We start from the raw sequence: 12,694 nt of genomic DNA, 5'->3' as shown, positions 1-12,694 counted from the left end.
GGAACTGTCTAATCTATGATGTTAATGGAATGTGTCTAATAAAAGTAGGGTGTGAATTAAGAGAATGAAGGGTGGAAATATAATGAAATGTTGACTGGTTTGAAGGAGTCACACTCCAAGAACAAAATCGGAGGAAGAAAAGAGAAAATTGAGAGATAAAAATAAAAGTAAAAGTCAAGTATTATTTCACATGCTCTTTATTGGGAATCAATTACAAGTCTATATGCATTGTATTCCTTCACTACAGCCAATAGGAAGGCTGCATAGCTAACTGCTAACAGCACTACTATCTAACTAACTAACTAACACAGGTGCATATATCTGACTAACTAATATGCACTAGTGAACAGGTACAAAAATACAAAACTTTGCACTCAAGTTCCTTTGCATCAACGATGCAAAAAGATGACTGTCTTGCTATAACTCTAACTTAATAATCCTTAGCGTTTAACCGATCAAGTAAATTTAAACTCTCCGCAAAATAATCAGTATAAATCACATCTTTAGCAGCAGGAATGGCAAGAATTTCCTCATTTAAACTCTCAGGGTCAAATGAGAAGATCTGTGAAGGACTTCTCTTCCCCATCACAAGTTCACCTTTGACCGTGCAACCAAAGAACCTGGCAACTCCTTCGATTGGTACACTTATTTTAGTCCAAGACTCGACCACACCATACTCCCTCATCACCCATATGTGGCATATGTCACTTTGCTCAGTTTCGCAATTGAAAACAACCAAAGCCAGCAATCCCTTGAACACGGTAAGACATTTAGTATGTCGCACATATTTTTCACTTAAATAGTTTGGAGGCAACATTATCTCATGAAATCTCTCCTCATCCACATCAAAGGTCAATATGAATCTGTTAAAAATATCGTTCTGGGTGCCAGCTAATGCTAGAAAGTGCAAAGCTCCATTAAAAAATAGAGAGGGTGATTCAGATATACCCCAAATAGATGATCCACTTAATGAGCCTGGAATTACAAACCTTCTCCACGAAGCCGTACTCAATGTGTAAACCTGAACCTCAGCTGGCGCTTTCTTTTTGCATGGATAAGACACGAGTCTTAGAATCTTGAAATCATTGTTTTGAGGATGATATGCAAATCCAAGAGTGACATTAGCCAAAGCATTGTTATTCGTAGTACCAGCTATGGTAATTTTTCTAATGCTTGGATTCCACAAATATATTTTCCAATAAGAATTGCCCATATAACTAGTGAGACAAAACAAACCTTTACAAAAGCCAATTACTCGGTTATGAATGGAAAATTCAAAAGACGGGATTTGAAAGCTCGATACGTGGGTCACGGTGTGGTCACTATTGCAAATAACTGTACGCAATTCTTTGATATTATATGAAATTTTATGTGTATATAGAAGAAAACCATTGTGATTGTTATTTGATAAAGATTTGGCTTGGTTGAAGTTAAAGTGTGCGGTAATGAAAATAGGGTTGGTGAATATGGATTTCCAAGATTTGGAAATACACCTGAATCGGAATATAGATTTCACTGGTAGCCGAGTCAGGATGTCGTACACAACCTCTTCCGGGAGATGCTGGGACATCATCGGTGGTTCTGCTCTATTTGTATTACAAAGCTCAAAGATTGGAGACAGATCACAGGTTTGGGTTTCAAATTTCTGATATGAGATTAAGTAAGGAATGCCATATATATCTATCATCTATCTTTACGAGTTTACGTGAAGCTCAACAATTTTTTGCCTTCACGTTACTGACTCTACATTTTGTTTTAGGAGAAAGCGAAAGGGACTCTATAACTTGAGCTATGCGACATGCTTGAACAAACCGAGCTTATTTTTGGACTTTAAGGAAATACAGAGGATAGGATTGAACAAGTTTGGCAATCCAAGTTCATTTTATAGGCCAATTATTAACTATATACAACTTCTTCTTTTTTTATTTTTTATTTTTTTATTTAAATTTTTATTGTTATTATAGTAGAAAATTAATCCTCACTAAAACGTAGAATAGCCTTTTTGCATTACCTTTGCCTGTGGGTCTTCCATGTGCATGTGTTTTTATTATTACTTTTTTATGACATGGTCGTGGGTTTCAAATTTTCAATCATGGCCTGAAAAATGAAAATTTGGCCTAAAATTCCAAAATAAAAAATAAAATAAACAAATAAATCAGATAGGCATGGCCATCAAATTTGCCTACAAAAAGAAAATTTACCTTGATTAGTTATGAAACAAGAAAAATTATATAAAGCTAAAATATAATTCCAAATACCAAAAAATCAAAAAGAAAGCAAACTATCATACCACTCAGTTGATATATCTTGTCTCTCATTTCAAATTATTCTGAGAAACAACTCAGGAATTGGTCAATGTTTTTACTTGAAAGCATTTTCAATGAATATTGTTTGTTATTCAGTGTTTGGTGTTCATGAAAATGCTTTGAAAACCATTTTCTAGTGTTTGACTCATATGATAATTCATTAATTCCCTATATTTCTAAATTGATAGGAAATAACAACTTTAATTTATCACATTGAAATATTAATACAAAGCAACTAAATCAAATTAAAAAAAGAAAAATTAAAATAAAATTCTTGAAAATTACATGAATAGGAACAATCAAAACATAAGAATGCAACAGCAAAGCTAAATAAAATACATAAATAAAACACTAATAGAAACCTATCAACTAAGACTATGCATTGACAAGCATAATTATAAAGACTTGAAAGCTCCAAAATGACACTTGAAAGTTGTTTTTATGTGACTTTTAAAAGCTTAAAGGTATTTTTGAAGTTTTGAAGCTACTATTGTCATTTTAGATGTTTCAAGAGGTATTTTTGTCATTTTGATTCTTTTTGGGAGGAAATTTGTCAATTTTTATGGTATTTCAACCGTATTAGAGGATCTAAAGGTATTTTGGAGGTTTTAGGGATATGTATATCATTTTTGACGAAGACATTGTATTTTTGATCATTTAAAAAGTTTTAAGGAGCAATTTTTGCCGTTTTAGAGATTCCAAGGGTAAGTTGGTAATTTTAAGGGTGTCAAGGATATTTTGAAGTTTTTGATTGTATTTTGAGAATATTTTTGTCATTTTGGAGATTTCAAGTGCATTTTTGGTCATTTTGAATGTTTTAATTGTGTTTTGGAGGTTTTGAGAATATATTCAGGTTGGTTTGAAAATTAATTTTTGGGACATTTATTGCATTTTTGTGGTTTTTATTCTCTTATGGTTGAATATGTAAAATTTTTTTAACCTCAAAGAGGGTTTTTGTTTTCCTGGTCAAGGAAAATATATTTAAATTTGGCTAAGTTTTTCAGCCACTCAAAAAATATGCAAGTGATAAAGAAGAGTTTTTGGAAAATGTTTTAGTTCGAAACAAATGAAGCCTTAGCCAAAATCCGTGTAATAATCAATTGAAACAATAGCTGATCATGCCTTTTGAAATCCACCCATTGTGGAAATTTATGGATGTGATGTGGCAATTACAAAGGTGGACGGAATCATGCCCAGGTTTTGTGGAACATACTATTGTAATATGTTGGGGGATATGGAAAAATCGAAATGAGGTAAGACATGGTGACATTCGCAGAAATGGAAAAGCTATTGTGAGGAGTTTGTTAAAGGTGTTGGATGAGTTCTAGATAGCGAATGAGAGACCACAGTCCACTAGAGAACCGTCTCCAAATGAGATAAAATGGTGCCCTCCACAACCGGGTTGTTACCAAGTGAATATTGATGGTGCAGTGTTCTCAAAAAGGAAGCAGGTTGGAATTGGGGTGGTAATACACGATTCAGCAGGGATGTAACGTTTGTGGGGGATTCCCTGAGCAATTGCAATGCGCTCCAAGGAGTGGGTGAGGCGTCTTCATCTGTTCAAAATATTGTCTCTGGAACGCTCAACCTCGCACAAGCCTTTAGAACTTTTGCTTTTTCCCATACCAAAAGGCAAGGAAATGTCCCTGCCCACTTGTTGGCTCAACATGCTGCTAGTGTTGAGAACTATGTAGCATGGCTAGAGGAGTGCCCTAGTCATATTGAGCATGCGTGTGCTCCTGATGTATTCTCATTTTCGAATTTTGAATAAAATTCTAGTCTTCTCATAAATAAAAAAAAACAATAGCATGAATTCCACCAATGAGCACAATTATGAAATAACAATTATAAAATATAAATTTGAGGAAGTTGCAAAGCAATTAAATTGAAAATATAAAGAAAATTAAAATAAACAAAACATCGTTAGCAGAGAGAGAGAGAGAGAGAGAGAGAGAGAGAGAGAGAGAGAGAGAGAGAGAGAGAGAGAGAGAGAGATTCATTGGCCTAATTAACTGCCTTTACAATTTCATAAAGAAAGTTTTCTTAATCCTGATGCACTTCTTGCCTACATTAGGTATTAATGATTTACTACAAACGTGTGCTATACATGAACCATAACATGGAACAATATGGCCGCATGGCTACACATTCATTTTAGTCTATGTAATATTGTGTATGAATTAGACAAGTAGCAGTGAGCTGAACTCTTCATTTCCCATACTTCTTTCTCAATCTTTTTTTGATGAAATCATTCCGAGCTTTAGTTCGAGCTTGTTGAGGGGCAATGTTGACATAAGAGAGATGCACACCAGCAGCAAAAAGAGCAGCACCAGAGACGAAGCATGCCACAGTCATCAACAATTTCTTGGGTGTTGAAGGAAAGCATAACACCATTTTCCTTAATTATCTACATGCAAAAGGAGAAGATTCAATCAAAGATAATCGAAAATACACTCTTGAATCCAATTCCACAACATCACATATCCTGCCCAACCAATAGCATAAAGGAAAAATAAAAAATTAGTTTTATCTAAATTCTAATAGGTTCATACTTCCAACAGTTTACTTGAGTATTATTAATGGTAATCATTGTTAAAATTGTGTATATAACCATAGTAAGGTTGGCATAGAAGTGATTTCACAAGCATTAAGAGAGGGAGAGTGCTCTAATGGAACGTTGATTGTATTGCTAATTTGTAATCTAAAAGGAAAAAAAGAGGTTCAACTTATTTCCACATCTTTCCATTGTTATTTTTAAAAGAATACCATGAGTTTTCCAACCTGAGAAATTTGTTGGAATCCCTATCTTATAATCAAGAAATTTTCAGGCTTTCTCAAAGAAATAAATAGAGATTATAAAAAAAAAAAAAAAAAAAAAATATATATATATATATATATTTGTTTCCCATCAATTCAAATCATAACTATTAATCTACACTTTCAATAATTCTGTTACAACTTGTGTTTTGTAAAGGTATTCCATTGCTTATTCAAGAAACTGTCATAATCTATCTCATTAATTATCTTCTAAACAATGTCATACTGTGAAAAACATAGACAACCCAATCATTACTAAATTGTAGAAAAACAATTGAAAACCAAAAGAACTAGACAACCACCAAACTTTACAATCACAAAGGGCACTAATAAGCGTTGTTTGGATCCCAAGAAACTACAGTAATTTTTTTTAAAAAAAAAATGTTTAAAGTTTGAAACTTTTGTTTTTACATATTATTTGAGACCCATTAAAACTAAAACTGAGCCTAATAAAATCACTTTACCAAGTACAATTGAATCTTTCAAGCTGATTTCTTTTGATACCAAACTAGCTAAAAAACATAAAACCCAAAACAACCAATTTCTAGGATTCTACTTTCTTAGCAAACAAATGAATCAACAGAAAAGAAAGGAAAAATAGAAACAGAGTACCAAACAGATTAACAGAAACAGTTCGGCTTGATTTCTTTTGATACCAAACAGAGTACTCACAAAAAGAAAGGATTCTACTTTCTTAGCAAACAAATGAATCAATAAAGCAAAACCTAGATAAAGAATTACATTAAAAAAAGAAAAAGAAAAAGGAAAAACAGTTGGCCTTGAGAGAGAAAGAGAGAGAACCAACTTGCAATTGCTATGAGTTAAAATAATGGTGACCTAAGAAATAGAGTACTCACAAATAGAAATAGTTCGGCTTGGGTTTTTTTTTTTTTTTTTTTTTTTTTTCGGCAACATGTGGAGGTGGAACAATGGTGGAGGAGCAATGTAGAGAGTCAGACAGAGACAAACGGAGAGAGGGAGAGAGTCAGACGTTTTCTTTTGTTGGGTTTAGAGATAGGTTTAGAGATAGGTTTAGAAGGTAATATGTGAGGGTAATTAATGAGATTCTAATAAAAATATTTGTAATAATGAAGTTTTTTTTTAACCGTTGGATCTACTTAAATCCAATAATTTAAAAAATGTGTAACTTGAACCCCTCTCTCTCTCTCTCTCTCTCTCTCTCTCTCTCTCTCTCTCTCTCTCTCTCTCCATATATATATATATATATATATATATATATATATATATATATATACATGCAATATGCATTCCAATAGACAAAAAATAATCCAAGTTTTACTTGGCACTTTTTTTTTTTCCTAAATAGTTGTACTTAGCAATTAGCGCTTTAGTAAACCTAGAAAAGCGCATTCCTAAATTCAAAATAGATTCTCAAATAATGCTAATTAAATACATCCAAAACTCATCTATGTCATGATCAATCACAAAATTAGCAAAAACCAACAATTTGTGGGAAGACAAATTTAATGAAAAGAATTATAAGAATAAAAAAACAAAGAAGCTCACATGTTAATCCCCTAGAGTGGCATGGACTCCTACAATCACTACATATAAAAATATTGTTAAAATTTTTTCAGACTTAGGTTTATTTTCCATCCATATTATTAGACTCATCCATATTGTTAAAATTTATGGTACTTCTGGAGTACCATAAATGCGTACTCTTACCTCTCACATGAATAACGGGTCCCATTAATTAAATTCATAGTGGTTTCCACCATTCATGTGAGAGGAAGAAGTATGCATTTATGGTATTTTGGGAGTATCTAATAATTTTCCCATCTCTAGAGTGGCATGGACTCCTACAATCACTACATATAAAAATATTGTTAAAATTTTTTCAGACTTAGGTTTATTTTCCATCCATATTATTAGACTCATCCATATTGTTAAAATTTATGGTACTTCTGGAGTACCATAAATGCGTACTCTCACCTCTCACATGAATAACGGGTCCCATTAATTAAATTCATAGTAGGACCCACCATTCATGTGAGAGGAAGAAGTATGCATTTATGGTATTCCGGGAGTATCTAATAATTTTCCCATCTCTAGTAGCATTTTTATGGGTACACGTTAATTTATAATTAATTGCCAAATGATAAATTATTTAAAACGTGAAGTAAGAAAAAAGCACGACAACATTCAATTCCATGACCACCTTTACAATATGGGTATATTATCTAGATGAGATAAACATGAAAGCTAATATGAATTCTCAATGCAACGTTACCTTCAGTTATGTAAAGCACATATAAACTTGCTATCAAAATACAAAGAGTAACTTATATATTATTAAAAGTACATATCATTTTTAATCTCATTTAACTACATTTGTTCTTATAATCCATAGCCGAATAGAACACAACATTGACGGAATATCTACTTATACAGCCAACATGAAGGATGGCTCAACTAGCAAAGACTGTTTGGCGAAAATGCGAGAGTCGTGAAGTGGGGTAGGCTTACACCAGGGGAGTATAAACTATAAAATATAAACCACTATTTCTATTTGCTTAAGTCCCTTTTTTTTTCTTTTTTCTTTTTTAAATGGGAACTAATTAACTAATTAACATAGACATAACTAATAGTCAATAAATTTTCATTAAATTTCTATATATGCAAACAAAGAACAAAAATTTACTTGTATATTGTACTAAGAACACTAGTCACTGTATTTTGTTTTGGGTTAAGTTACTAACAATTAACACCAATGAATAAATTATGAATTTATGCAGTAATTGCTTGAAACAAGAAAGAAAACCACTTAGTTTTTTTTTTTTTTTTTTTTTTTTTTTTTTTTGGTTTTGATCGGAAGAAAACCATTTAGTTGATTCTACAAATTGTTCAAAAAAATAATAATAAATAACTTCACCTTCTCTTTAAAAGAGAACATATGCCAGCTCCATCAATTGTTTGATCCTCAAACAATCGAAAATTTCCAATACCCGAAAAACCTATTTATTTTACTTTTCCAACTTCAACAATCAAAATTTTCTTTAAAAAAAAAAAAAAAAATGTTTAGCCAAGGTTCTTGTAGCTTAGTACTGTAACGTACTCTCTATTATTAGGAGAATAAGAGTTCAAGTCTCTCCCTCCTTCCATTATTGTATCTATCGAATTATCAATAAAATAAAAACTACATTACTTTTATGTTGCGTACATGACATTTAACGGTAAGTCATTAATGGGCATGGATGAAGAGAAAAGATTCAAAACATCATATGAATTTTCTTTTAAAGAAAAACATTTTATAATGTTAGGAACAAAAATGTAAATTATTGAATATAAAATGGCAAAAATCAAAATGATCCCAAAGTAAAGTAAGAGGTTACAATATGGAGAAACGTAGTAATGTTTTATTTTCATTTTTTGCTTTTTTTTTTTTTTTTAATAATTCAATAATTATAATGGGGGAGGGAAGGGGGTGGGGGTTTGAATCTTGCATAGATATCTTGCAAAAACCAATAAATATTAGCAATTGAACTATAAGGCTTTTGGTAGAACATAGTAATTTTAATACAAAATAATATGTCTTAATGAGATGGGTAATCATTTATATATTATGTCCAATAAATAAGATTATGCTAGATTTTTTATTATTTTATTATTTATTATTATTATAGAAGAAGGTAATGTTAGATAACTCACACTCGGGGTTAAACATAAGATTATGTTGACTACTTGGCTAAACATGTATGTTAAAATCATGGCATGTCATGTTCATGGTCGAGAATAAACACAAAATTTCTCAAACGTTTCTTTTTTTAACAAATAATAGCCATAGTTTCCAAATAGATAATAGGTTCCAGTTAACTTAACTAGTAAAATCTTTAATGATTAAATAATAGATTTAGGATTTAATCCCAGCTTATACCAAAAACCGATTAGTTTCTTGTTTTGATAATAAAGAGTTATCATCAAAACCTGATGCCAAAGGTTAAAACTTTCTAAAAAAAAGTTTCCAAACGGATCATTATCCTATATCCAATAAATAATATTCTGTTGGATAAATTTTTTATTTTATTTTTTATATAGGAATTGTGTTGGCTAATTGGCTAAACATATATGTGAAAATCATAGTATGCCATGTTTGCGAATATGCACAAAATTTCTCAAACATGTTTTGTTTGTAACATATAACAGCCATAGTTTCCACACGAATCATTTTCTGTTTAATAAAATTTAGTTCTCTGCATCAAAAATAGTACTTTCAACTCTATAACAAATGGAAAGAAAACACAACATAATAACAAATTCATTTATTCACAAATACAAAAATAACAAGAATGACTAGTTGTTACCCCAAACTGTAGGATTCATTGCTTAGCCCATCAAGTAAAACTAAGCTCTCCACAAAATTTGTTGTGTAAATCACATCTCTAGGATCTGGAATTCTAAGAACTTCCTCTTTCAAACTCTCAGGGTCAAATGAGACTATTCGCACCTTCAAATCATACCTTCTAATTAGAAGTTCACCATTGATAGTGCAACTAAGAAACTTTGCATGTTTATCCATTGGTACACTTTTTTTAGTCCAAGATTTGGCCACACCATACTCTGTCATTACCCATATGTGGCATACACCACTCCAATCAATTTGAGCATCACCAATAACAATCAAAGCTAGAGATCCCTTCAAAATTGTGAGCCATTCCTTACGTAATGAAACTCCCACTAAATAGTTTTGAGGCAGCCTTATCTCACGGAACCTCTCATCATCGACATCAAAGGACAAAATGAATTTATAGTCACGAGAAAATGCTATAGAATGCAGAGCTCCATTAAAAAACAAAGAGGGTGATTCAGATATACGATAAATATTTAATCCACTTAATGAGTCCACTGATATCGAAAACTTTCTCCATGAAGCTGTACTCAATGTGTAAACCTCGGCCTCGGCCTTTGCTGGCAGCAATTTCCCTTTATTTTTAAAACACACAAGTCTAAGAATCTTAAAGTCATTCTTTCGAGGATGATATGCAAATCCAAGGGTAACACTACTAGTAGAAGGTTGGCCCAGAATTCTAGCCACTCTCATAAATTTTCTTATAATTGGGTTCCACAAATATATATACTGAAAAGAATGTTCCATAGGACTAGGACTAGCAAGAATAAACAGGCCGTTACAGAATCCAACAATGGGTTCATACAAACAAGGGATTTCAATCCTAGAAACCTCGGTCAAAGTGTTGTCACCATTGCAAACAACCGTACACAAATCTTCAACTTTATGTTGAGGATATTGAAGACATGGAATATATTTTTGAGGATATTTGGTATATATCACATAACCATTGTGACTGTTATTAGATAACGATTTGGCTTGGTTGAGCTTGAAATAAGGGTCAGTAACGATGGAGTCCCAAGATTTAGAAACATACCTAAATCGGATTATGGATTTCACTGGCAGCCGACTCAGGATATCGTAGACCATCTGGTCTGAGAGATGATGATGCTGGGACATCATCGGGACCATGTGTTCTCCCATCATCGGAAGTCCAGTTAGTAGACTGATGGCAGAATTTAGTTTCGGGATTCAACTCTGCGTTAAGGAGAGACCTGTGTTGTGTTTGCGGCGAAAAAGTTAAGACTATGCCTATATATATATAGTAAACAGCACGATTTTTTACGTTCACCGATTCAAGCTAGGAAATAGAGTACCAAATATATAGATATACTATCTTATCTATAACTCTGATTCCCTTTTTTTTTTTTTTTTTTTTTTTTTTTTTTTGAGAAAGATATAACTCTGATTTAAGCTACACTTTCTAAATTTTCTAAAAACACAAAAATAAAAACCTACGCTGGAACAAATATTGGGCTAAGAATTAAAACATAAAACTCATCCAACATCAAGCTATGGCCCAATTAGCCTTTTTGCATTTATAAGTTTCGTCTATTCCAAGATCAAAGTACTAACATTATTTCCATGCAATAAAATCATATGTAAATTGAAGAAAATATTTTAATATAATATTTAAAATTGAATAAAAATAATAGAAAGAAAAAAAAATTTGAACAAAATTTAGTTTAAGGGACATGAAGATGAAGCGTGCATGTCAACTTTTTTTTTTTTTCCTGATATGGTACATGCCACATCAGTTTGTAAAGGTCAATTTGTAGAGTGTGCTGTAGGATTATAGCTCTAACATTATTCTTATTATAAATATCTTTTTTTTCTAAGACATGTTAGAATTTTTTATTTTGAGAATCATGACACATTAGAAATTGATTATACATAAATACCTAATGCATTATACAATTCCCCCATTCCGTCCCTCCCTCCCTATCTCTTCCTCTCTCATCTATACAATAAAATTTTCCCCCTTAATTAGAGTATTAACATCAATTAATGCAAACATTTTTGTCTATTTAAGTATAAGAACCTATTTTTTCTATTTTACACAATCACATTTCAAAAAAATACCTACATCATATTATCTATTATATATACATTCTTTTTCAATATAATATTCATTTTTTTTTTTTACTATTATCCATCTAAACATTCTAATTTCAACTACAATTATTTTGTGAATATTCGTAATAGCTCAACATTCAGTACTATAGAGCAGGATTGGTGATCTTTGTACTCAATGTGGATCTTTCATAAAACATATATATATATATATATATATATTAACTTTTTGGTTGGAGAGATGGAAAAATGGAGAGATAGAAAATATAGAGAGGATGAAAAACAGGGAGGATAGAAGAGATTTTAGTTTCCCTCGTTTTTGTTTGGTTGGGAGATGGATAAGTTGATGGATGGAAATGTAGTTTGTATAAATTTACTTGCATGCCTCTATTAAATAAAGAAAGTAATAACTCTCTCTCTCTCTCTCTCTCTGTAATAAAGAACCCAAAACAGATGAAGTAAAAAATAAAAAACCATTAAAAAAATGAGGGAAACCGGAAAAAAAAAAATGGATGAAAAAAAACAACGAATGAGAAGTCAAAGTGAACTTTGTTGGGAAATTAAGAACGCTGCATAGTAATGAAAAAAAAAAAAAAAAAACGTTGCAAGTTAACGAGGGACATTTTTTTTTCCAAATTATTGGTCCAATTTTCTGCCTACTTTTCTCCCCGGGGTGAAAACACCCAGGACCCTCCATTTCTTTTTCATCTCCCCCAACCAAACACTCCAAAACATTTTCCCTCTTCATTTTCTCTCCTTTTTTTTTTTTTTTTTTTTTTTTTTTTTTTTCCATCCTCCCTAAAATCTACTTTGCCAAATAAACCATTAATAAAAAAAAAAAAAAAGTGGAAATTAAAAAAAAAAATTAAAAATTTAGAAGAAAAAAAAAGTCAAAAACTATCTTGTCTCTATATTTAATAGACCAATTGGCAAATCCCTTTATTTTTTATTGGAGAACCATTTAACTAGCTCAATTTTTTTTAGAAACTATTTTGGGGGGATAACTCTAATAATTGAAGGGCCAACTCCTATTTCATAAGCAAATCCTTGAAGTATTTGGTAATTATATATAGTATAGTAGAAATTTAAAAATTTTGGGGGTGGGGTTATGCCCCTAGGTGTTTCTAAC

General features: G+C 31.6%; 2 protein-coding genes across 2 annotated transcripts; both read right to left on the bottom strand.

The window, feature by feature from the left end:
- Positions 1-430: 430 nt before the first annotated feature.
- LOC126728084 (F-box protein At3g07870-like) lies at positions 431-1,213 on the bottom strand. Its single transcript, XM_050433956.1, has one exon. The coding sequence runs from the start codon at positions 1,211-1,213 to the stop codon at positions 431-433; it is 783 nt and encodes a 260-aa protein (XP_050289913.1).
- An 8,231-nt stretch (positions 1,214-9,444) lies between these two features.
- Positions 9,445-10,635, bottom strand: LOC126728083 (F-box protein At3g07870-like). Its single transcript, XM_050433955.1, has one exon. The coding sequence runs from the start codon at positions 10,633-10,635 to the stop codon at positions 9,445-9,447; it is 1,191 nt and encodes a 396-aa protein (XP_050289912.1).
- Positions 10,636-12,694: the final 2,059 nt, after the last annotated feature.

This window comes from Quercus robur, chromosome 5 (genome assembly GCF_932294415.1).
Source record: "Quercus robur chromosome 5, dhQueRobu3.1, whole genome shotgun sequence".
NCBI classification, from domain to species: domain Eukaryota; kingdom Viridiplantae; phylum Streptophyta; class Magnoliopsida; order Fagales; family Fagaceae; genus Quercus; species Quercus robur.
Note: the sequence above shows the minus strand (reverse complement) of the source record. Positions and strands in the feature narration are given on the sequence as shown.

Coding starts and splice junctions, on each gene's coding strand:
- LOC126728084 (XM_050433956.1), bottom strand. CDS start 1,213: ATGGGCAATTCTTATTGGAAAATATATTTGTGGAATCCAAGCATTAGA.
- LOC126728083 (XM_050433955.1), bottom strand. CDS start 10,635: ATGGGAGAACACATGGTCCCGATGATGTCCCAGCATCATCATCTCTCA.